General features: G+C 38.8%; 4 protein-coding genes across 5 annotated transcripts; 2 read left to right on the top strand and 2 right to left on the bottom strand.

Moving 5' to 3' along the window:
- Window positions 1–4,105: 4,105 nt before the first annotated feature.
- LOC121760982 (E2F transcription factor-like E2FE) lies at window positions 4,106–7,060 on the bottom strand. Its single transcript, XM_042156562.1, has 11 exons — window positions 6,821–7,060; window positions 6,644–6,711; window positions 6,501–6,553; window positions 6,314–6,391; window positions 6,163–6,216; window positions 5,924–6,011; window positions 5,745–5,815; window positions 5,575–5,650; window positions 5,411–5,472; window positions 4,939–5,317; window positions 4,106–4,495 (listed from the first exon to the last, which is right to left on the bottom strand). Exons 1-11 carry the CDS (start codon window positions 6,922–6,924, stop codon window positions 4,404–4,406), a joined length of 1,125 nt encoding a protein of 374 aa, XP_042012496.1. The 5' UTR covers window positions 6,925–7,060; the 3' UTR covers window positions 4,106–4,403.
- A 5,159-nt stretch (window positions 7,061–12,219) lies between these two features.
- LOC121761673 (anaphase-promoting complex subunit 8-like) lies at window positions 12,220–17,247 on the top strand. Of its 2 annotated transcripts, none has more exons than XM_042157307.1 (4): window positions 12,220–12,455; window positions 12,602–12,932; window positions 15,552–16,802; window positions 16,901–17,247. In XM_042157307.1, exons 1-4 carry the CDS (start codon window positions 12,370–12,372, stop codon window positions 16,970–16,972), a joined length of 1,740 nt encoding a protein of 579 aa, XP_042013241.1. In that variant the 5' UTR covers window positions 12,220–12,369; the 3' UTR covers window positions 16,973–17,247. The 2 variants fall into 2 exon arrangements, with proteins under 2 accessions (XP_042013241.1, XP_042013242.1); XM_042157308.1 differs by having other exon boundaries at window positions 12,607–12,932.
- LOC121761675 (protein COFACTOR ASSEMBLY OF COMPLEX C SUBUNIT B CCB3, chloroplastic-like) lies at window positions 17,219–17,926 on the bottom strand. Its single transcript, XM_042157310.1, has one exon. The coding sequence runs from the start codon at window positions 17,913–17,915 to the stop codon at window positions 17,313–17,315; it is 603 nt and encodes a 200-aa protein (XP_042013244.1). The 5' UTR covers window positions 17,916–17,926; the 3' UTR covers window positions 17,219–17,312.
- Window positions 17,927–20,744: 2,818 nt separating this feature from the next.
- On the top strand, window positions 20,745–23,794 carry LOC121761674 (serine/threonine-protein kinase AtPK1/AtPK6-like). The gene is made up of 6 exons (XM_042157309.1): window positions 20,745–21,566; window positions 22,459–22,541; window positions 22,628–22,748; window positions 22,832–23,005; window positions 23,126–23,233; window positions 23,311–23,794. The coding sequence occupies exons 1-6, from the start codon at window positions 20,985–20,987 to the stop codon at window positions 23,593–23,595; spliced, it is 1,353 nt and encodes a 450-aa protein (XP_042013243.1). The 5' UTR covers window positions 20,745–20,984; the 3' UTR covers window positions 23,596–23,794.
- The last annotated feature ends 180 nt before the right edge of the window (window positions 23,795–23,974 follow it).

The following is a 23,974-nucleotide window of genomic DNA, read 5'->3' on the forward strand; positions in this document are numbered from 1 at the left end:
GACTACCAGCAGAAGCTCTGCAAGCTCCAATGTTCAAGCTGCAGAGGCCTTGAATGTGAAGAAGTTCAAAAAGCAGAACTTCAAGAAAAAGTTTGAGGGCTCTAAACCCTCAAGTTCTGATGCTCAGAAGGAAACCAGAGCATGTTTTTGGTGCAAGAAACCAGGGCACTTGAAGAAGGACTGCCATGCCTGGAAGAGAAAACTAGCCTCTGAGGGCCACAACACTTCTGATTGTGTAGAGAGTACTGATCCCCCTGCTCAACTCATGAATGTAAGTGATAATGGGATCAGTCACAGGTGGATAATGGACTCAGGGTGCAGCTTCCATATGTGCCCCAACAAATCTTGGTTTCATGATCTTCAGGAAGCATCAGGGACTGTACTTCTTGGAAATAACCATGTGTGTCAGATCAAAGGGATAGGGAAAGTGAAGCTAAGTTTGCAAGATGGCTCTATAAAGATCCTAACTGGGGTGAGGTATATTCCGGAAGTGAAAAGAAATCTCATCTCATTGGGAATGCTGGAGGAGAAAGGGTTCACCATATTGATGAGTCAGGGAAAGATGCTTGTGAAATCTGGGAATGCAGTGATGATGGAGGCTGACAGAGAGCACATTCTCTATTATCTGAAGGCTAAGGCTGTTGATGGAGAAAGCAATGCAGTGTCAGATGATTCCATAATGCTATGGCACAAGAGATTGGGCCATCCAGCAGAAGGAAGCTTGAAAGAACTCATCAAGAAGGGCCTGATCTCTGGAGATTTCAACAAGATGGACCCCTGTGAGCAGTGTATACTTGGAAAAGCAAAGAAGGCACCCTATCCTACAGGTATTCACTCTTCTACAGCCCCATTAGACTACATACACAGTGATCTCTGGGGCCCTTCACCTGTAAGCTCAATTGGTGGTGGGAAATACTACCTTGCTATTATTGATGACTACACTAGGAAACTGTGGGTGTATATACTGAAAGAAAAATCAGAGACATTCACAAAATTCAAGATATGGTGTAAAGAGGTGGAGCTAGAGAAGGGAAGGAGTGTTAAATGCCTAAGAACTGACAATGGCTTGGAATTCTTGTCTACTGAGTTTGATCTGTTTTGCAAAGAGAAGGGTATGAAGAGGCACCGCACTGTTCCTGGTAACCCCCAGCAAAATGGTGTTGTGGAGAGGATGAATAGGACTATCCTAGAGAGAGTAAGGTGCTTGTTACTCAGTTCTGGTCTGAGCAACAGATTTTGGGGAGAGGCTGTGTATACAGCAGCCTATCTCATAAATAAGTGTCCATCTACTGCCCTTAAGTCTGAGACTCCTGATTACATGTGGTATGGAGCCCATAGTGACTACTCAAAATACAAGGTGTTTGGGTGTGCAGCCTATGCTCATGCTAGGCAAAGTAAGCTTGAGGCTAGGGCTCTAAAATGCATATTGCTGGGGTATCAGAGGGGTGTTAAGGGGTATAGGCTCTGGTGCATTGAGCCTGGTAGGCAGAAGGTGGTGGTGAGTAGGGATGTTGTGTTCTTGGAGGATCAGATGCCATACTTAAAAAGGAAGCTGGACTCCAATGAAGTTGAGAGTGATTTCCTCAAGGTGGAGCCAGTGGGACTTTGCCAAGGAGCAGGTGGAGCCTCTGACTCAGAAAGTGAGTCTGAACCAGAGGATGATGGTGCTCTAGCTCGAGGCAGAAAAATTGATGAGCCTACAGCAGATTCTGCCAGAGAGTACCAGATAGCAAGAGATAGAGGCAGAAGAAATACAAGACCACCTGAAAGGTTTTCTGATGTGGTCTACTATGCACTTTGTGCTGCTGAGGGCATTGATATTGCAGATCCTCTCACATATAAAGAAGCCATGAAGAGTAAAGACAGAGAAAGGTGGATTGAAGCCATGAATGAGGAAATGGAATCTTTACTCAAGAACAAAACATGGATTTTGGTGGATAAATCCAGACTGACTACAGATGGAAAAGAAAGGAGGCTGATCAGTTGTAAGTGGTTGTTTAAGAAAAAGATTGAGACCACTGATAAAGATAGAATCAGATTCAAGGCAAGGCTGGTGGCTAGGGGCTTCACACAGCAAGAAGGAATTGATTTCAATGAAGTATTTGCTCCAGTTGTTAAGCACACTTCGATTAGGATCTTGTTGGCAGTTGTGAACCAGCTAGACTGGGAGCTACAACAGCTTGATGTGAAGACAGCCTTCCTCAATGGGGATCTAGAGGAGACTATCTTTATGGAACAGCCAGAGGGCTATGTGAAGACTGGAGAAGAAGGCAAGGTGTGCCTGCTACAGAAAAGTCTTTATGGACTTAAGCAAAGTCCTAGACAGTGGAATAAGAAGTTTGATGCACAGATGAAGAAGATTGGCTTCTCCAAGTCAGAATATGATGATTGTATTTACATCAAGAAGGCAGGCAGGACTCCCATTGCCTACCTATTACTCTATGTGGATGATATGCTACTTGCAGGCCCTTCTATGACAGAAATTCAGAAAGTTAAACAAGATCTGAAGTCGAGCTTTGAAATGAAGGATCTAGGAGAGTCAAGGAAGATCCTAGGCATACATATTCAGAGAGATAGAGGCTGCAAGAAGCTGTGGATGCTGCAAACTGATTATATTGACAAAGTTATGCAGAGATTCAGAATGGAGAATGCTAAACCTGCCTCAACACCCTTGTCCCAGAGTTTCAGATTATCAAAGGAACAAGCTCCTAAAACTAAGCAAGAGGCTGATGAGATGGAGGCTATCCCTTATGCTAGTGTTGTTGGGAGTATCATGTACACTATGATTTGTACAAGACCAGATCTTGCTCATGCTATCTCAGTGACTAGCAGATACATGGCAGACCCGGGGAAGGAGCATTGGAATGCTCTTAAATGGATATTGAGGTACATGAAGTCAACTAAGGACTGGGGGATTGTGTTCAATGGCTGGGAAGGTGGATCTGAGGAGGTTGTGCAGGGGTATTGTGATGCAGACTATGCTGCAAATCTGGACACCAGAAAGTCTCAAACAGGTTATTTGTTCACCATGTTTGGAACTGTGATCAGTTGGAAATCAGGTCTGCAGAGTGTAGTTGCTCTCTCAACTACAGAATCAGAGTATATAGCTCTCACTGCAGCTGTACAGGAGAGCTTTTGGATCCAGGGAGTAATTTCTGATTTTGGTTTTGACCAAGAAACAATGGTGATTCATTGTGACAGCAGCTCAGCTATATGCTTGGCTAAACATCCGGGTTTCCATGAAAGGAGCAAGCATATAGACATAAAGTTGCACTTTATTAGAGATGAGATTGAAAGGGGAAGGGTGAAGGTGGTTAAGATTAACACCTTGCACAATCCGGCAGATATGCTAACTAAATCTCTAAGTAGAGACAAGTTTGATCATTGCAAGAAGTTGATCAATGTTTGTGCGAGAACTGAGATGAGCCCTCAGGTGGAGAATTGTAATAATGGAGTGCTCATTTCAGTTGGAAGAAGAAGAGAAGAAGAAGGAAGCTCGGCTTTGAGCTCGGCTTTGAGTTCGGCTTTGAGCCGAGAAGACAGTTGGTCTTGAGCCGAGAAGCAAAGGAGTTCGGTTTGTGTACCGAGAAAGGAGTTCAGTTTGTGAACCGAGAAGGGAGCTCGGTTGTGAGCCGAAGAGAGTGCTCGGTTGTGAGCCGAAAAGAAAGTTCGGTCTTGAGTCAAGAATAGAGTTCGTCTTGAGCCGAAAAAGAAGAAGCAACAGTTCGGTCTTGAACCGAGAAGGAAGTTCGGCCTAGAGAAACTAGCCGTTGGTGCAGCAGTTAGTTAGCCGAGATGTAGCAGTTATTCTTCTTGCTTTCTTGATTCTTCTTGTAGTTTGTTAGTAGCAGTTGCTACTTGATTGTAGAGCTTTAAATAGCTCAAAACCATGTACGTAGTTAGAGTGAAAATCAATAAAGAGTTTTCAAGTTTTCTCTCCAAGATTACCATCTTCGATACTCTAAGTGTGAGTGTGTGTTCTTCTGCGTTGTGAGTTATCATACAACTGTGAGTGTGTGTGTGATTCACCTGAGTGTGTGAAAGTCTTGTGCGTATTGAATCCCAACATATTACTTAACAAAGTTTACAAACGTAAGCAAGAAACTTGAATAAACAACCTTCTTTCATCAATCTAAAAGGAAAATCGGATCAGTAATGCCAATGTGCACCCTACCCTAATCTAATCATATGTGAGAGATTAGGCTTATTCGAAGCCAAAGAAAAAAAAAAGTGAAGGGATGAGATGAAAAAAAGCAAACGTTACAAGTTACAACTGATTGAATGATGTGAGCTGTGTTACTTCCTAGTCTACTAGTGTACCTCAATGTTTCTACTATCAACTACAAACTCCACATTTCTTCAATCAACTTCAAATTCTGAGACACGGACGGACTAAATAGGATTCAGGACATGAGTTTTATAGGACCTTTCTCAGAAACCTCAGAGTACCATGATTTCCATGCATCAACAAAGTGTGAGAAAAGATCTTTCAAAGCTGAATCATCAAGAACAAGTTTCCAGTTAGCGAGTAAACAACACATTTTAATAAAGCTTCCATTTAAAACCAGATGACCAGTTGTGAAAACACTAATGAAAGTGAAAAGAAAGCCTAAAGGTGAACTAGTATATGATGGAGTGACATATGAGAATCTGGGAGAACAACCGTATTCTTTTATAACCAAACATCACTGACACCGTCAAATACTCAATAGCACTCCAAGAGCTTGATGGGATATTTGACTAGGAACTGATGAGTATTCGAAGAATGAAACCAGTTAAAAGGATTACTCATGTTTTCTAAATCAGTAGGGCTATATTATTGTGTGAGTGTGATATAATGAAATACTGCTATACCTATCAACAATGTATAGGCCATATTCAGAAAATGATTGAAGTCACAAAATCATGTTATTTTTTCAAATGAGCAGTTGTAAGTACCTTGGTTGTGATATTGAGGTCTGTAAGAAGAGGCTAGACTTTCCCAATCAACAGCCTCATTGCCTTTTCCATCATGAGAATCTCCAGCCTCAGGCACATTTGCAGGTGCAAAAGGGCCAAACTGGTAACTCTTTCCTACAGTTATCCTCTCGTCCTCATTTTGTTTCTCATATTTAACTTGAACTTGATTATGTGCCTTCAAGATTGTGAATCTATCTTCATCCATCCTGAGCCTCTTTGTAGTAGCATTAGTGAGATCAGTTCCAAATATCCTCTTCTTAGAATCACTCTGAATCACGGAATCAGCAGTTGTGTTATCTGGTTTTCCAGTCAGCCCCAGCCATCTGAAAGCTGGTTTCCTTGTCTCAGGGTGATGAGTCTGAAAATTTCATCCACAAGAAGTTATTCCGCGTTAATCATGATCAAAAATCATACTTACATAATCATAATAGCAACCCATAAGAAAATTTACCTTCTCAATAAATTTCATGGAGGACAACACATTGGCAATGTCATACAGTCTTCTGACTTTCGCTGCAGAGTTGCACAAACAGTGTTAACAAAAGTGTTATTGTAATTTGCATTCTAACAAAATAGCCAGGTGAAGTAAGTGAAACCAAAGGTTGGGTAAGTTACTTCTGGTAGTCATCGAAGTGTGTTTTCCGTCACCAAGCAAAAGCTTTGCAGCTTCATCGAGTGAAATCATATCCATCTAATTGAAGAAAATCAATATTCATAAATCATGATGCTCACGAAACCGTAATTATATTCATGATATAAAAAGCTACAAACAGAGGTATACTCACATCAGTGCAAAGGAACAGTTTAATAAAATTCTGTGTAAGTAGCCCAAGAGACTTTTCCTTCCTACCATCACCTAGATATGGTGAAAGAAATAGGTCAATCTTCAATTCCAGACATTTCAGATTGGATAAAGGGGTTAGAAGTTAATTGAAGCCCAAATCAGATTGGAATGGAAACTCACGTTTAAAAACAGAACTTGAATCCGATTTATCATTTTGACTTAAGTTGTTCAAATCTGAGCACATATCATCTTCTTCATCGTCTGAAATCTGATGAGAGGAACATATGGCAAACAATTTAAGAAAACTTATTGAGAAGCAGACTAATTTAATTTGAAAGGTTAAATCAGATGACATTCAATTTAATCTTTCAACGACGATGAGAAAGGAAATTAAAAAATAAAAATCGAAGAAGACGTACTTTCTCAGAGCAACTCGTATCAGCTCCAGGCACAATATCTCTTAAACCTTCTCTCTGTAAATTAATTGGAGATCGAAAACAGCAATTAGTGACAATGATACTGAAATTGAAACAATTACGCTACGAAAATCCAGAAACATGAAAAAAATACCTTTAGATTTTCCAATGCCTTTGGGATAGCCCCATATCCTTTCCAAGTATATCGATTTTTCGCCTTCCTCGTAAGAATCTATAAACCATAAAATTTGAATCAGCTAAAAATGGAATTTAGCGCAGTCCATCCAATTCTCAAATTAATTCCATAGATGAAAGATGCGCCAAAATTGAGAAGCTCTTACGCCAACGCTCTCCAAAACATTCACTATGTCATAGATCCGCCTCCTCTCCACTCCTACAAGCAAAAATCATCCAAACATTTAATGGAAAAATTGAACTTCGAAAGGGGAAAAGAAGCTGACACACCCAAAACAAAATTAATTACCTAATTTTGCTGCGGCATCGTCGAGCCCAATTGACTCGACCCCATCGTGATCGTACAAGCTCAAAAAACTGCATAATTACAACGCAGACACGCTGTTAGATGCAAAATTGGCGGAGAAACAGAAGATTTCATTAATGGGGAAAGTCCACCCACATACATCACGAAACAAACACATACTTGGAACATAGAAGGCCGAGGGATTTCTGTTTACGGCAGTATGGTACATCTTTAGATCCAGATTCCGTCATTCCTCCTCCGGAGTGTTTACTAACCGAGTCCATTTAAATCTTCAACTATAGCTGCGCTATTCAGATACAGACAATTGGAGAATGAAGCACAGGCAGTAAAAGGTAAATCTGTGTGTTGGGAATGGCGGGGATGAATGGGAAGGGTTAGTGAATTTGAGAGGGATTTGAAAGTTTGAATATCCGCCATGCAAATAAAGCGGGAGTTTGAATTTCATCAACGGTGAAATTGGGAGACCCGGCCGCTGCGGATACTAAATTACGAGACTGACCTCGGCAGATGTGAGTATTTTGAGTTTATGTTGATGGTAAAATGGGGATTGCATTACCGGAGTCAATTTCATTTAATTACGGTTGCTTTGGGGATTAGTGCAACCCTGAATTTTGAAATTAGATTGAAAATATTAGTGAGTCTACGTTTTAATACAAGTCGCACCGTATATCTAGTACTTGTATTGTATCTCCTAAAATTTGACCGGCCTGCATTGAACAGTGTATTCAAAATTTAATAATGCAATCATATTCACATTTTCACACATTAACAAAACAGTAAAACAATAATGTAATATTAAGGTGTGCGTGTGAGTTGGCCGAGCGGTAGAAAGGTTAATAATGCCTTAGGCCAAAGGTCTTAGGTTTGAGTTTGGCCTCAATCCTTCGTGACGCGGCCTTTAAATTTATTCTCATTTAACCATTAAAAAAATAAAATAATGTTAAGGTTTCAAACAAAATAGTGTAATGTTAAGTAACTAAAAACCCAGTTTGATATCCGTTCAAATATTACTCACTCCGTCCCTTATAATTTGTCATCATTTGATCCGGCATGAGTTTTAAGAAATGTAATCACTTCGTCCCTTATAATTTGTCATCATTTGATCCGGCATGAGTTTTAAGAAATGTAATAGAAAATTGATCGAAAAAGTTAGTGACATGTGAGTCATACTTTTATATATTAGTTTTTATAATAAAATGTGAGTGAGAATGAGTTAGTGGAATGTTGTATCCACTATAAAAAATGGTAAAAGTGAAAGGTGACAAATTTTTATGACGAACGAAAAATGGAAATAAGTGACAAATTTTCAGGGATGTAGGGAACAATTTTTTTTAAGTAGAGATGAAGCTAAAATTGTGAAAGATGTCAAAATATTCTGGTTAGTGACTTTCTGATCCATGGGACTGATGAACTATTGTTTATTTAGCCTTAAGGTTCCCTGTCTATAATCACATTGAAACTCGAATGGCATGTTCACCAGTTCTCATAAATGTTAAGCAACGACCCAAATCTGGATAAAACATAGTGTTTGCCTTTCGTTATTCTATTATGCACGCTAAGAATTGGGTGTTGGCTCGCACTATTCACTCGAAATGAGCGGAATTCATTTCTTACAAAATATTAATAAAAGCAAAATTTCTATTATACCCCTTCTCTTTTAAAAATACTAGTATATTAATTTGGGAAAAAGTGTAGGGCATTTTTGACCATTTAAGATAAAATTATCATACATATGGGTACAACACTGTCACGACCGCCCTCACTAAGGATAGTGAAGACGGGGAAAACGTGACGATGGGAGGGACTAAGGAGCGGGGAAGAAAAGGGGGACGCAATGAAAGACAACAATAAAGGACGAGATTGAATATGAAAACCCAATTAACTTCAAAAAGAAATATTTTGGTCTATCGAATAGTTAAACAACGAATTAATGTCTCAAGGTAAATAATGTCATAACGTCGTGGGGGGGGGGGAATGAAAGACTTTAACAAGAACGATTCGAAACACGGCAGGGGAAAAATAAGTATCAAATGAGAGTCATAGGATGACGCTCATGTATGAAGACACGACGCATCCGGGAATTCCTAAAGCTCACTCAACATCCGCTGCAATATCCCGCTCAACCTGCACATAGGAAAAACAATGCAGGGCTGAGTACTTGTTGTACTCAATGGGCTCATGCCGAAAACATTTTATAACAGTTATGCCTTCCATACCAGTGAACTCGAGTTTTACATGTAGTTAAGAAATATCACGAGAACACAAAAACATTTCAAACTCTGGCCAGACAAAACAATCTCCCCACTTTCTCATCAATCAATCAATCAATCACATCCTCTTACCATAGTGCGACGAAAGTGTGGCCACACTATTCGCCCACGAGACCGGCCGACTAGCAAGGACGGCTCACGATCCCCTCTGTGTACACAGCCTGATAGGGTTTGCGGCCCTACTCAGACCCGAATTCGTTTATCATAGCCCTATAGCCTAATGGAGCGAACTCACAAACTAGGCATCAAGCACAATCTCAACATAGCCCTATAGCCTAACGGAGCAAGCTCAAACGAACTAGGCATTAGGCAACAATCTCAACATCAAAATAATCACGGCATGACATAACACTTTAAACCACCCTTTTAGCTCCACAATCATACGTTTGAAACGTAAAAGAGTTTAGTAAAAGAAAGCCCACCTCGCTTGCTTAGACAACACAATACGCAACTCAAAAGCAACCCTCGTTCCTTATGCTCACGTACGCACAACAACCCTTGTCAACACCATAACCACATAATACAACACAATCAGCCTTCCATCAATACAATTTATCATGCATGTCCTATCGTTCCTTTCATCGTTTTCTTAAATTGCACATCCCAAACGTTCAACAACATAAGGAAACACCCCATAGTGTACCTCAACGTATAACACATAACCACTCCATAAGATACGTTCATTAATCACACATGCATCATGTCATTCATTCAAACTTGACAACAAGTATTATTTTAACATGACAGAAATCTGGCAGAACTGCGCAGTCGTTTTGTAAAAATCATTAAAAATCCATCCGACCTCCGATGGGGCTGAAATTTTACCACAACACGGTAGACACATAAAAGATCATCCACTTAAAATTTCACATCAAAATCACATCTTTAGGTCGGTAAAATAAAAAACGAAACTCACTTGACGAGAATACAAATTCTGACATAACTGCGCAGTTAACTTCAAAAATTCATTAAAAATTAATCTTTTGTCAAAGGAGGCTAAAATTTATACACAACACAGAATACATCTCAAATTTCACTCAGTTAAAAATTCGTGCCAAAATAAGATTATTTGGTCGGTCAAACACACGTCGGAATCTACTGTTCAAACACCACAGTTTTCATGCTTCACAAATTCGAATTAGGGTTTATCTATCATTCATCTAAACCCATTTATTCATGCTTCCAACACATAATCATGCTTCAAAAAGATCTCACAACCATGTTCTCATATAATCACACATCATTCACCAATGAATCATTCAAACTTCACACATATTCATTCAAAATCGCATATTCACAAATCTCCTCATACAAAACATAAATTCCCACCGATTAATTATGCGATCTATGATTCCTACACTCACTATATGCATGAGGGAATCAAGAACAAGGATTCAATGGAAAAGATGAGAAAGTGAATTCAAATATACCTTTCTTGTTCAAAAACAATCGGTAGGAAAGATAATTGATGCGATTCTTCGATGAATCTTGAATTTCCAACTCCAAATTGATGCAAGAACAAAGGATTGGTGAAGAATTGGTGGAGAAGGAGAGGAAGAGAGGAAAAAACGTGTGGGAGAGAGGAGAGGGAGAAAAAAAGGCGTTGAAATAATGGGGCTAGGGTTTGGGTTTCTCCCTTTTTATATTCAAAGATTAATTCCCCACTTAAATAAACAAAAATAAAAATAAAACAAATTGTGGAGTGAAAATAGGGAAAAGGGACGTATACTAGGGGAGTATTTTAAAAAATATATATTTAAATCCTCAATTAAATAGGAATAAGATTTAAATTGGTAATTTCTTGTAGGAAAAGACTCCCACAAAATAGGTAACAAATAAATTAATCTCACAGGTAATTGAAAGGCATATGGGCGAAAATTATGTAGAATAGCATAGGGATAATTTGGTTTGGATTTAATTTAGATAAATATCCCAAAGCAATTAATTAAATCCAAGAAAGAAAGTATTATTTCCAATGGATAGGAGGACCGAAAATTCCAAATAATATGGCTAGAAATATATGCATGATCACACTTAACTTAATTCACACATTGGAAGCTTAATCACATTAACTCACATAACCCACAATAACTAATTTTACATAATTAACTCAAACACATAGAGACTCAATTTCCACAAAAGAAATTCTTATTCAACATCCACATTAATTGAAAAAAATAAGCCATGAAATAAAAAAAAATAAAATAAAAAGTCACAATTTTCCGGGATGCTACAAACACAGTACAGTTTACTGAGATGGAAAAAAATCATTTCAGGAATAGCAAACAAAAATAAAAGTTTTAATATCTAGAATGAGCGGTATCAATGTCTATTCATAATTCATTTCTTGAGCTTAGGATCCCGACAAAGCGAACATGCCATTGTTGTTGCATCAAGTCGAAGGTGAAGAGAGGTTGCTCCATAAACCTATATCGATATGGTACTTGGAGAACTAACATTGGGACGAATATGAATTAATTTGTCAAATATAACTAGGAAGAAAGTTTGCAAGGCATTAAAATAATGTGGTTAATACTACTATCATAATTGGCCAAAATGAAAACCATCCCCTGAAAGACCATGTCATACATTAGTCACTACGATCCGAATGCATATTCATAAAAAAACAGTGTTAATAAGATTCCTTGTTGTCTACCCGATGTCGCATAACTCAACCATAAGCTAAGCTGTTGAAAGATGCCAAACATTTCTTCTGCTGTGATTAGTGGTGGAACCATGTAGGGTGCTAGGGGCTTTGGGCCAATTCATTTGAACTTTAGCTATATCATGCATATAGCACTTACCAATTCATCACTTAGCACAGTTGGTTGGCAAACGTATCTTATCTTATTAATAGAAGATCAAGAGTTTAATTTTTAATCGATGATGGCAGAGAAACCACATCTAACTAGGGCGAAGCATATGTTGGATCTAGCTCGTAAAAGCCTGTCTCATAGTGCACCGCCTCATTTTTAAGATTATCTATGCCAACAGACGTCCGTCCACGAGAAACTGACATACGAACAAGACCTAATTGAAGAAATTTGGGCAATGTAACAATTGAAATTTAATTTACATGTTTAAATTATGCAATTTTGGGTATTTAGTTAATGTAAGTATTCAACTTCCATTAATAAGTTGTTCGAATTTAATCAAATAAAATGTACACCGCAGTAATTATTTATTTTAAATTTTCAAAATTTAAATAGGGTATTTAATTAGAAAATAATAAAAATAATACTGAAATTGAAATTTTGAATGTTGGTAGGCTATTGTAGTGGTAGTAGGGTTGTTTGAAGTTTGGCATTTCAAAAATCTGAACCAAGGTGCGCGGTCGCCGAACACCTCCCCCCGCCGCCGCAAGTTCAAATCCAACGAGCGGCAAACGTTTAAAATCAGCAATCCCACCGACGAGAAGCATATGAGAATTAGTTAATTATGGCTTCCAAAGAAACCTGCAGAACCGAGCTCCGCGCCGCCGTGCGCCACCTCAGCGAGCGTGGCCTCCACTCCGCAGCCAAATGGTGCCAATTTCACCCCCTTCTAAGACCCATATTCTATTCTTCTTCAGAAACTTTGCCATTACCTCAAAATCCCGCCTTTTCTTTTTCAATTTTCCTTAAATTTTTGGTCATAAATTCTGATTTTCAAGATTTCCTTGCTTCTTAAGGGCAGCGGAGCAGTTGATGGGGATAGAGCAAGACCCCTCGAAGCACACGCCGTCGCACACCAGATTCCAGCGCGGCAGCTCCAGCATCCGCCGCCGCTTCCGCACGGCCACCCCCGCGGAGTCCTCCGCCACCCCTTCTGCCGGAGTGTCATATGTGATGACGCCGTCGCTTGTGGCAGCTGAAGAGTACGATTATGATCGGATGGACAGTGATTTTTATTTGCTGGCCAAGTCTTATTTTGACTGCAGGGAGTATAGGAGGGCAGCCCATGTGCTTAGGGATCAGACCGCCAAGAAAGCCATCTTCTTGCGTTTCTATGCGCTTTATCTGGTTGGTTCTCGATTTGCTGCATTGCTATATTGATAATTACTTTTTTGGTCCTGTAATGATGTATATGGATGGTGCTGGGTATGTTTTATTCAGGTGATCTCTGTTTGTCTGCGTAGATCGTAATATTCCTATTGATTAGTTCAAATTGCTGGTCTGTAGAGTGTATATTGTAACTATAAAACCACTCCGTATCAAACGTTTTTTTGGCACGATACATGTTAACATAATGTGATAATGGATATGCATCTTTTGTGCAGAAACAGTGCTGCATCATGAATGGATTAGTTCTGAAATACTAGTAGTTTATTTAGAGTTAATAAGCACTAGATGTGAGGGTTAGGACAATAGTAAACCTAAACTACGATGCCATCCATATGTTATTTGGAATTTTCTACATCTAAGTCAGCAGTTGAGGCATAAGATGGTAGTTTGTGAGGGTTTCCTTATAAATTATCTGGCCTCTGTATACTTGCAATATGAGGAAGCATCTGCCAATTCGTGATTTTCTGATGCATTTTATCGTGTTACGGGACTAAATCTGTAACTGACCATGTAATTTGGATATGAGGAGAGGAGAACAGTTCTAACTTACAAAGTATCTTGCCTCTTTTTGTAATAAAGTTTGGATTATGCACATTGATATCGAAACATATTTTCAGACCAAAGGTCTATAAAATGACATTTTCATGTGGAGTATATTTTTATTTTGCTGATAATAGGACCATACTCCCTCCGTCCCACAAGAATATGCACTCTTTCCTTTTTAATCCACCTCACAAGAATATGCACTTTCTAATTTTGGAAACCCTTTTCTATGTAATGAGGTGGGACCCATTCTCCATTAACAACACTTTAATTACTTTTTCTTTCTACCTCTCCCTTACTTTACCAATTTTGCATTAAAGCCCGTGCCGAACCCGAAGTGCATATTCTTTAGGGACGGAGGGGCTATATGTTTAACACTCTAACTGAATCACTACTTCTGACCTTATTAATTAATATGGATATGATAGGCATGCTTCTTGTGCCTTGTGAGATATTGTGGTGTATGAGTGTATCTACAGTGACATGTGGACAATATAATATTGTACTGGTTAACTTTTAATCAGATGGAGATCTGTTAATTATCCAAGACCTATGACTGCAAACCAATGTTATCAATCTCGTGTGGCGGCTTATGGCGGTTTGCCTAAAAACCGCCACAGGGATATGGCGTATTATGGCGTATTAGTATGGCGGATATGGTAGTCAAAAATTAAATACATAAAATAATACTTATATATTTATATATAATTCAAAAATTAAAAATATTAAAAATATAACATCTAAACCACTTTAAACAATTAATAAAGCATAATATACCACTCTAACCACCATGTTTCTTGCATAATGCCCTATTCCTAAATGCAGTACACACGCAATGTTGTCAAATGTCGGATATGGCGGTGCTATGGCAGCGACATGGTGCTATGGCGTTTCCACCACCGAACGCCATGCCATAGCGCCATGGCGCCGCCATATCCGCTATTTGATAACATTGCTGCAAACTTGATAGTATGATGATCTGCTGAGAGCTATAATCTGAAATTTTTATTGTTAGTTTAGATATAAGCACCAAGTCTGTTTCGAAATTTATTTATTTCAAGAACTTGTATTGTAGTGACTTTCAAATTGCCTCTGTATATTCTATGCGTCCATGTGACCTGGATGTACCCCATCTATCTGCAATAACTTCATTGCACTTGGATATAATGAGCGTTAGTGCTCCGGCATGGTCTCATTTGATTCATATCATGGTGTAAAATTGTCGTAAGAGGATGATAAATATTAAATGATCACTTAATAGCTGTAACTGGCACATAGAGCTGCACTGAGATTGTTAATTGCAAAACTCATTGGTTCGTCCTAGCTATTTGTTCTTTAATTGGAACAATTATTTTTTCTACTCTTCAGTGTGCATGGTGAATTTGAAACTTCTGAGATTAAGTTTAGACACTGATTATTGCAAGTGGTGACCAAAATATTCTATAGGCTAGATGAAGTAAGTATGTTCTACTGTAAAGTGGTAGCCCATACTGTTAGTTACTGAAGGGTTCTAAATCTACTCTACATGTGCATATCTGTCTTCTTCTCCTCTTTAGGCACGCTCTATTTTTATGAATGGGCACATCAAGATCTTTTTATCTATAGGCAACAATTGGGCAAAGGTAATTTTTGGAACTCTATTATCTTCCCGAATGCCCATCCATTCTCTAATATTTTGTAAACGGGTTTTGAAATTAATTATGAAAAACTACATTGGTTTAATATGGAAGGAAGTATTTACAAACATTAGGCCTTTTTATAAATTTATATGCTTGTTGCTTCTACTTATGCTGTAAATACATGGCAGAACAAATTATATTTTGAGCTTTCATAATACCAGTCTTGGTTCTGAGATCGGTTTTCCTGCTTTGCAACTTGGTAATCAATGTATTTGCACTGTTAAAATACGGCTATGATTGCCTAAGTATCTCATGTGCATTCTGGTAAGCCTATGGCAGCATTATGTGACTGCAAATCAGCATTTTTATATTTGTTAAGTTCTGTTTAAATTCTCTAACCTTTGTAATCTTGAAGGCCGGAGAAAAGCGAAGAGAAGAAGAGATGATAGAGCTCGAGGGTCCTCTTGGAAAGAGTGATGCTGTGAACAGCGAACTGCTTTCACTACAGAGAGAATTGTCAACCCTTCACAAAAATGGAACAATCGACGCTTTTGGTCTTTATGTATATGGCCTTGTCCTTAAGGAAAAAGGAAGTGAGAATCTGGCACGGTCCGTGTTTGTGGAATCTGTCAATAGCTATCCCTGGAACTGGAGTGCTTGGTCTGAGCTGCAGACGTTATGCACCACAATTGAGGCATTGAACAGTCTTAATCTCAATAATCATTGGATGAAGGACTTTTTCCTTGCCAGTTCTTACCAGGAACTCCGGATGCACAACGAGGCCCTGGCCAAATACGAATATTTACAAGGAAATTTTATTTTCAGCAATTACATCCAGGCCCAAATAGCCAAGGCTCAGTATAATCTCAGGGAGTTCGAACAGGTGGAAGTTATATTCGAAGAACTTTTAAGAAACGATCCTTATAGGATCGAGGACATGGACATGTATTCCAATGTGCTATATGCAAAAGAATGTTTTTCTGCCCTAAGTTATCTGGCTCACAGAGTGTTTCTTACAGATAAATACAGGCCGGAGTCTTGCTGCATCATTGGTAACTATTACAGTTTGAAAGGGCAGCACGAGAAGTCTGTGATGTACTTCCGAAGGGCGCTTAAATTGAACAAGAACTATTTGTCAGCATGGACCCTTATGGGTCACGAGTACGTTGAGATGAAGAACACTTCTGCGGCAGTTGATGCCTACCGTCGTGCAGTGGATATAAATTCATGTGATTACCGAGCGTGGTATGGATTGGGGCAAGCTTATGAGATGATGGGAATGCCCTATTATGCTCTTCATTACTTCAAGAAGTCAGTGTTCTTGCAGCCAAATGACTCTCGGTTGTGGATAGCTATGGCTCAGTGCTATGAAACCGAACAACTTCATATGCTCGAGGAGGCCATTAAATGTTATGAACGTGCAGCAAATTGTAATGACAGGGAAGCCATCGCCCTACATCAGCTGGCGAAGCTTCACTCTGAACTCGGCAGAACTGAAGAGGCTGCATTTTATTACAAGAAGGATTTGGAGAGGATGGAAGATGAAGAGAGGGAAGGGCCAAACATGGTTGAAGCACTGATGTTCCTTGCCCAACACTGCAAAACTCAGAAGAAGTTTGATGAAGCTGAGGTTTATTGTACGCGTCTTCTTGACTACACTGGCCCGGTAAGTCCTCTTAGATTCAACCATGTCATTAGAAAAACACATAATGCAGTCAACTTTATTTCAAATGTTGATGATTCTCACCCATGCCATTGATGCAGGAGAAGGAAACTGCCAAGAGTCTTCTTCGTGGAATAAGATACGCAAGGGATGTTGAGCACTTCCCGCCATAACTTTCTTCCACTTCCCAAAGCACTCAAGTTCAAGATAGGAGATGGTTGGACTAGGAAGCAGAGGATTTCCAGCACTTCAATTAGGTGACGGCGTTGGTGTATTTATTGTTGAGTTTCTGTTTTAGTTTTAAGTATAGATTTATTCAGTAGCTTTGCCATGCATCATGTGCAAGTGAAATTCCCATTCATAGCTCCAAAATGTTCATTTTGTAACAATATAGCTATTAGAATTTGGCAGTTGAATCATTATGCAAAATACAAAAATGCTTTCTTTACTCTTTGCACATCATAAATCTAAACTTACATAAGCACACATGAATTCATTCAATATCCAAAAATCCTAAACCTGCTGCTGAGATAGAAGAACAAGGAGGCCCTGTGGGCCCACCAAGATTTCATTGAGAAAACTGAGCAATCCAAACCAGACAACAGGGGTGACATCAACTCCAGCCAGGGGTGGTATGATCTTCCTTGTCTGCACCAGTAACGGCTCCGTAGGCGCGTACGCGAGGACATATGGGAACTCGCCAACGGGAAGCTTCGGGTACCACGACATCACGATCCTCGCGATGAACAGAAATCCAAATGCTGACAAGAATGGCCCAAGAAACGCTATTGCCAGTTTGGCCGTGGCAGGGTCCAAATCGATCAGAATGAGACTCCCAGCTGGGGGCGAGTGCACAATCTTGGAAGCTATGGCTAAAGGGTCGCCGGAGTAGGCGGTGGACGAGGAGAAGAGGCTGTGGCTAGAGAGAGAGTCTGAGATTCTTGAGGAACAATGAGCTCTGCATACTGGAGTTGGTGTTTTCCTTCTTACAGGTTTGAGGATTGATTTATGGGATAAGAAATGATAGCATTTTGGTGAGATTACGGTGTGAATTTGAGGATGATTTGTGAGTTTGGGCAATGAAATTGGGACGCCAGTTGCAGAGACAGCAGACATTATCTAGTTCTTCTGCTACTTGTGTGTGTGGATTTGAGAGTTGGGTATATCAGTAAATGAGGGGCATATCGGTAATTTCAGGAAATAGTGGTCCATATTTTTTTTCTGACTATTTTAAAGTAAACAAGGATATCTTTCCGTAGATGATTTAATAATTGTGAAAACAGTAAAGGTCAAAAGTGGTCTTAAACATAGGGTTGAAATACGAATTTGATCTAAAACATTCACTTTTTGAAAATCGGGTCCTAAACAAACGAAATTGTCGTCACATTGGTCCTTTTCTTGACGGTTCCGTCAAAACTAACTGCCAACGCCCGATTAGTGATATTTTGACTAAATTAGTGTATAATTAATTATTAAAAAAACAAAATATTAAAAAAAAAAGAAATTCCAAAATTAGAATTTCTCTCTCTTTTCTCTCCTGTCTCTCTCATCTCCTTCCTTCATTGAAGTTGAGGCCGACAAAGAAGAAAGAAAACCGGCTGGTGAAAGTTGGGAGCTTCTTTAAGTACGCTTCCGAGCTGTAATGAATCTGAAGACTGCTTTCGATCCCCTCCAGGGGCGGCGCAGAAGATCGTGAAACTGGCTGGCTCGCAGCTAAGATAAGGTTCAGTAGAATTGAATGCTTTGTAAAAATATGGTTTACTTATTATAAAGGTCAAAACATTCAAGAATTTAATCCCCTTTGGATAGCGTAGGAAAAGATTTGGTATGTATTTGATAAATGAAAACAAAGGTTTTTGCATAGGACAAATGTGTTTGCTAAAACACCAAATGTATAAAAGAAATGCAGAAAATAAAAACAAAATACATAAGAAAGGTTTACAAATTGCAATTGACAATAGCAACGGTAAGGCTCTAGTTCTTCACAGCTCTGATTCGGCGTCTGATAATCTCGATACCCAAATGCGGCTTTTCCTACACAGCAGAAATCCGGGGATGCTCGTTCAAGATCTTGGATGCGATCGATTCAGTTACTGATTCGAGAAGATTGTGAGGGATCCTTCCAATACTTCTTTAACTGTGCTGCAAAGTAGAATGCATAATCAAGAAATTGAACCAACAAATGTAAAAAGAGAGATGAGCAGACAACTTAGGGATGTTAGTTACTGATATATAGCAGTATAGCTAATGTTATCCGGGAGGGTGTCCGAAACACCGGCTGGTTGAAGAAGCTAGAGGCACAAAAGAGATGATCTTATTTGGGGAAGAAGGATGGAGACGAGAGAGATGGGAGAGAAGAAGAGATAGAAATTCTGATTTCTCTTTAAATTTTTTAATTTTTAATTTTATTTTTTATAGTTAATTATACATTAATATACTACTAATTTAGTCAAAATATCACTAATCGGGCGTTGACCATTAGTTTTGACGGAACCGTCAAGAAAAGGACCAATCCAACGACAATTTCGTTTGTTTAGGAGCCGATTTTCAAAAAGTAAATGTTTTGGACCAAATTCGTATTTGAGTCATATGTTTAGGACAACTTTTGACCATCACTCTTGTGAAAATTGAAAATTATGAACTAACATTTTCTGTCAGGTATAATTGATGTGGGTAAGTAAAATTATCCCAATGATAAATAGTGTATTTTGTACGCAATCCTCTTTATCTTAATACAGCCTTCTAAATTGTTAGAAAAGGAAAGAAAGATCAGAATCAAATTAAGATGGCTACTAATTAACTTCTACTCACTTTTCATATCAAGAAACGAGGCTACTAAAACTAAAATTAGCTAGGCAGACACTTAATTAGACCTTCACTACTCAACAATATTGAAGTCTTAATAAACAAAATGAAGCTATGCAAACTGAAATTTGCTAATTATGAACACTTATATGTGGGAGTGTGGAACTAAAAAAAAAGTCCTAGTGTTTCTTCACTACAATATCATAAAAAAAACTTCACTCCAAATAAAAATGGTTCTCTCCTCGATCTAGATATTGTTAGTAATTCATGTATTTATCTAATGAGTGCAGCGAAAAAACATACATGAATATAAGATCTAGATTTATAATCAAATTGTATGTTGAGTATGTAAAACATAGCAGAATTAAATCTTACTTGTTCTGTAGTTTATTTCCACGATTGATCGAATCCTGCAGGTTGAATCCATCACTATCGAAGTTCACATGTATTCCAATCCGATGCAGGAACTATTCTCAGTCGAATTGCTCTAAAGATGAAAGCCAGAAAATCTTATGTAAAACTTTGCATATTCTACTTCTTCGGTTTCTCTCTTTTCTTATATTTCTTTTACGCTCTTCAAAATGAAGAATATAAACAAAGAATGAATAAATAAATAAATAAATAAATGAATAGTCAAAAGTCATTTACACTCTATGATTGTTAAGTTCATGAATTATATAATTGTAGTCCAATTATAATTATTTAATCTATAATAGTAGTAGATACTGAATGCTATCGCGGAAATGTTGATTTCAAGAAATCCGAGGAAGAACAAAAATGTAGAGCCTGGAAAAAGATGGAAAGGTTTCAAAGAGGAAGAATCAAGAGCCATTTTTGGATGCAGGAACACCCAAGAATCCCATATCTTGATCTCTCCCTCACTTTTCTTCTCTCTATTGTCTCTCTTCGGTCTCTCTCTAGATGACTGTGAACTGCGTGAGGATGGTTAACTAACAGATTTACCTGAATTAACGGTCTGCTGAAAATGACACTATTTCTCTTAAACTTTTCTTTTCTTTTCTTATAATTTTTCTATTTGACTGCAATGATGACAGTTTTCCTCTTCTTTCTATGGCAATAATGGTTTAATATTCAAGAATTTTAGATATCACAATTCGTAAATGATTGATGCCTAATTAACAAGTGCTAATAATAGGTAAATATTCATAAACCACTTGTCCTAAATTCCCTCAACAAAAATTTGCGAGCTTGCTTCTGCAAATCTCTCTCTTTCCCTCGTAAAAAAATGTAATCTTTGTGAGATCTCAGCCTGCCCCTCTTGGCTGGCTTCTTCGGATCAATCAATCAAGCTCGAGAAATTAATTCACACATATATACAAACAGATCGAGTGCATCAACAACTCGAATTCCCAACACACCATGAACACCAGCAACAAAAAGACTGTGCACGCGCTGTTAGCTTCAAAGCTGACGCAGCTCTATATCCCTTCCGCCGCCGACGATGATCCCTCATTAAATTTCGAATTCTCCGACATCTTCGGCCCCTCTCCTTCCTCCGCCTCCCCGCTCTTCCTGGGGGACCCACAAGTAATACACCACCGCTCCCACTCATTCGTGGGCCCCTCCCCCCGCTTCACCCTCTCCAAATCAATCCCCACCTTCGACCGAGACGATTCTTCCTCCGACGATACAGGCGGCGATGATTTGAGGGTTGGTGGCGGAAGCGTCTGTGATGGCGGCGGGGTGGAGGAGGAGGCAGCGGAGAAATTGGGGCCGGGGGATTTTGAGATTATGAGGGTGATTGGGAAGGGCGCGTTTGGGAAGGTTTTTCAGGTTAGGATGAAGAGGAAAAGTGGCGGTGGAGATGGGATTTTTGCGATGAAAGTGATGAAGAAGGATACGATCATCAAGAACAACCATGTTGATTATATGAGGGCTCAGAGGGATATTCTCACCAAAGTTGTGCACCCTTTCATTGTGCAGCTGCAGTATTCGTTTCAGGTCATCTTCCTCTCTTTCTCATCCTTAGTTTGGATTAGATCTGAGTATTCATTTGCAAAATTATGTTGCCTTTTGAGGGTTAAAATGATTTATTTCTTGATTACTTACATGTATATACAAATTATACATGATGTTTAGGAAAGCTTGAGATGGTTGCTAAGAAATTAGGACATTTGCACTTGTGGTGTATGTTTGTCAACAAGCTTGAACATTTTACCCTCGGCCACGTCTCTGCATGAAGGAATCATGGATAATGGTTTATTAAGCATAGATGATCCTAATTAACCCTTTAGGATGATTTTGGTAGTTTCTTTTGCATATGATATATTCTGACAAAATGTCTAGAGAATTGAATAATTACTATTTATGCTTGTGGCTTTTTACAAACTATTGTCCACAGATCAAATTTCATGCTGTGGAGGGGAATATTTTACATTGTGAAGTCTAGAGCTTACGATTTCAATAGAGATGTCTATTATGTTGCAACTCACTGTGTGTTATGAATCACGTGACTGATGAGACGAGGACAGTGATTTTGTATTCACTTAGCTAAGTTAGCCCTTTTCTTTGTTGAAAAAAGAAGTCAGTTTTTGCTGTTATCTGACCTAAGAAACACTAGTTGCTTGCTCAATAGTTAATTCTTGCCTTTTATTGAGTAGAGTTCAACTAGTATTTATGGGACTGATTCTTTTGGCAAGAAAAATTTGATCATTTCTTAAGTAAAACCTTGTGGAGGAAAGACGGCTTACCCAAAGGGGGTAGAGAAAAAAAGGCAGAGTTGCCTAAAATGTGTATGCAGTCGAAATGTGGAGAATTGCCTTTGACACAACAAAATAAAGTCTGTCTTATATCTTTTGGCCGCGTTACATTTTTACCTTTTTGTGATTCACAGACCAAGTCTAAGCTGTATTTGATACTCGATTTTATAAATGGAGGCCATCTATTTTATCATCTCTACAGGCAAGGGATCTTCAGGTACTATCTTTGCTCTTTGTGTTAACAAGGAAAAAGATCATCATCTCATATTCTTAATTCCTGTTTTTTGGCTATTTCTTGGGTAGTGAGGACCAGGCAAGGGTATATACTGCTGAGATTGTATCTGCAGTTTCACATCTTCACGAGAACAGGATTGTGCATCGAGATCTAAAACCTGAAAACATTCTCATGGATGCTGATGGGCATGTATGCCAATGATATTACCTGATAGACCTATAACTGACAAAACGACTGCTTTTGAGTAATTTGTTTTACTTTAACGGTTGCAGATCATGCTCACCGATTTTGGACTGTCTAAGGAGATTAGTGAATCGAGCAGATCAAACTCGCTATGTGGGACAACCGAATATATGGCTCCTGAGATCTTGCTATCAAAAGGGCATAACAAGAATGCTGATTGGTGGAGCGTTGGCATCCTTTTGTATGAAATGCTAACTGGGAAGGTAATATCTTGAAACAAAGAACCAACTTAATTTAGGCAACTAATAGAAAATCAAAAGGCTTTTAGTACTCAATTTTTTCACTTGATTGAAGTGTTTAGTGTGTGTTGTTGAATGTTTCAGCCGCCGTTCGTGCATGCTAACAGGAAGAAGCTGCAGGAGAAGATCATAAAAGAAAAATTGAAGCTTCCACCACGCTTGACAAGCGAAGCTCACTCTTTACTTAAAGGAGTAAGAAACATGCTCTTTTTTCTTCTTACCCTACGATCTTTTCTTGAGATGCATGCTAATCTGATTTGTGTCGATAGCTGCTCCAAAAGGATGCGGTGAATAGGTTAGGCAGTGGGCCTAGGGGCGCGGAAGAGATCAAATCTCACAAATGGTTTCGTACCATCAACTGGAAGAAGATAGAGGAGAGAGAACTCGTGCCAAAGTTCAAGCCAGATGTGAGTGGCCAAGATTGCACAGAGAACTTCGACAAATGTTGGACTGCGATGCCTCTGGATGACTCCCCGGCGCCTACTCCAACAGCTGGGGAGCATTTCCATGGGTACACTTACATCGCTCCTAACCCGTGGCTCTCGTCTGAATAATGAAACAACTCGAGCTGATCCTAAGGAAGTTTGGGTAGATTGCCTCAACCTTGTAAGTGATTCTTGTTTCTCCATACCTAGTTTATCTTATGTTAAACATTGGAATAGTTTTGTATTTTATAGATAATTATGTATATTAAGTCCTTTAGGATTCTACTTAACTTTGTATCCTTGGGGTAAGTCATTCTTGAATTATACTCCCTCTGTCCCACAAGAATATGCACTATTTCCTTTTTAGTCCGTCCCACAAGAATATGCACTTTCTAATTTTGAAAATTCTTCTCTCTAATGAGGTGGGACTCATTCCCCAATGACAATACTTTAATTACCTTTTCTCTCTATCTCTCTCTTACTTTGCCAATTTTGCATTAAAACACGT

This window comes from Salvia splendens, chromosome 13 (assembly GCF_004379255.2).
Source record: "Salvia splendens isolate huo1 chromosome 13, SspV2, whole genome shotgun sequence".
Classification (NCBI taxonomy): Eukaryota; Viridiplantae; Streptophyta; class Magnoliopsida; order Lamiales; family Lamiaceae; genus Salvia; species Salvia splendens.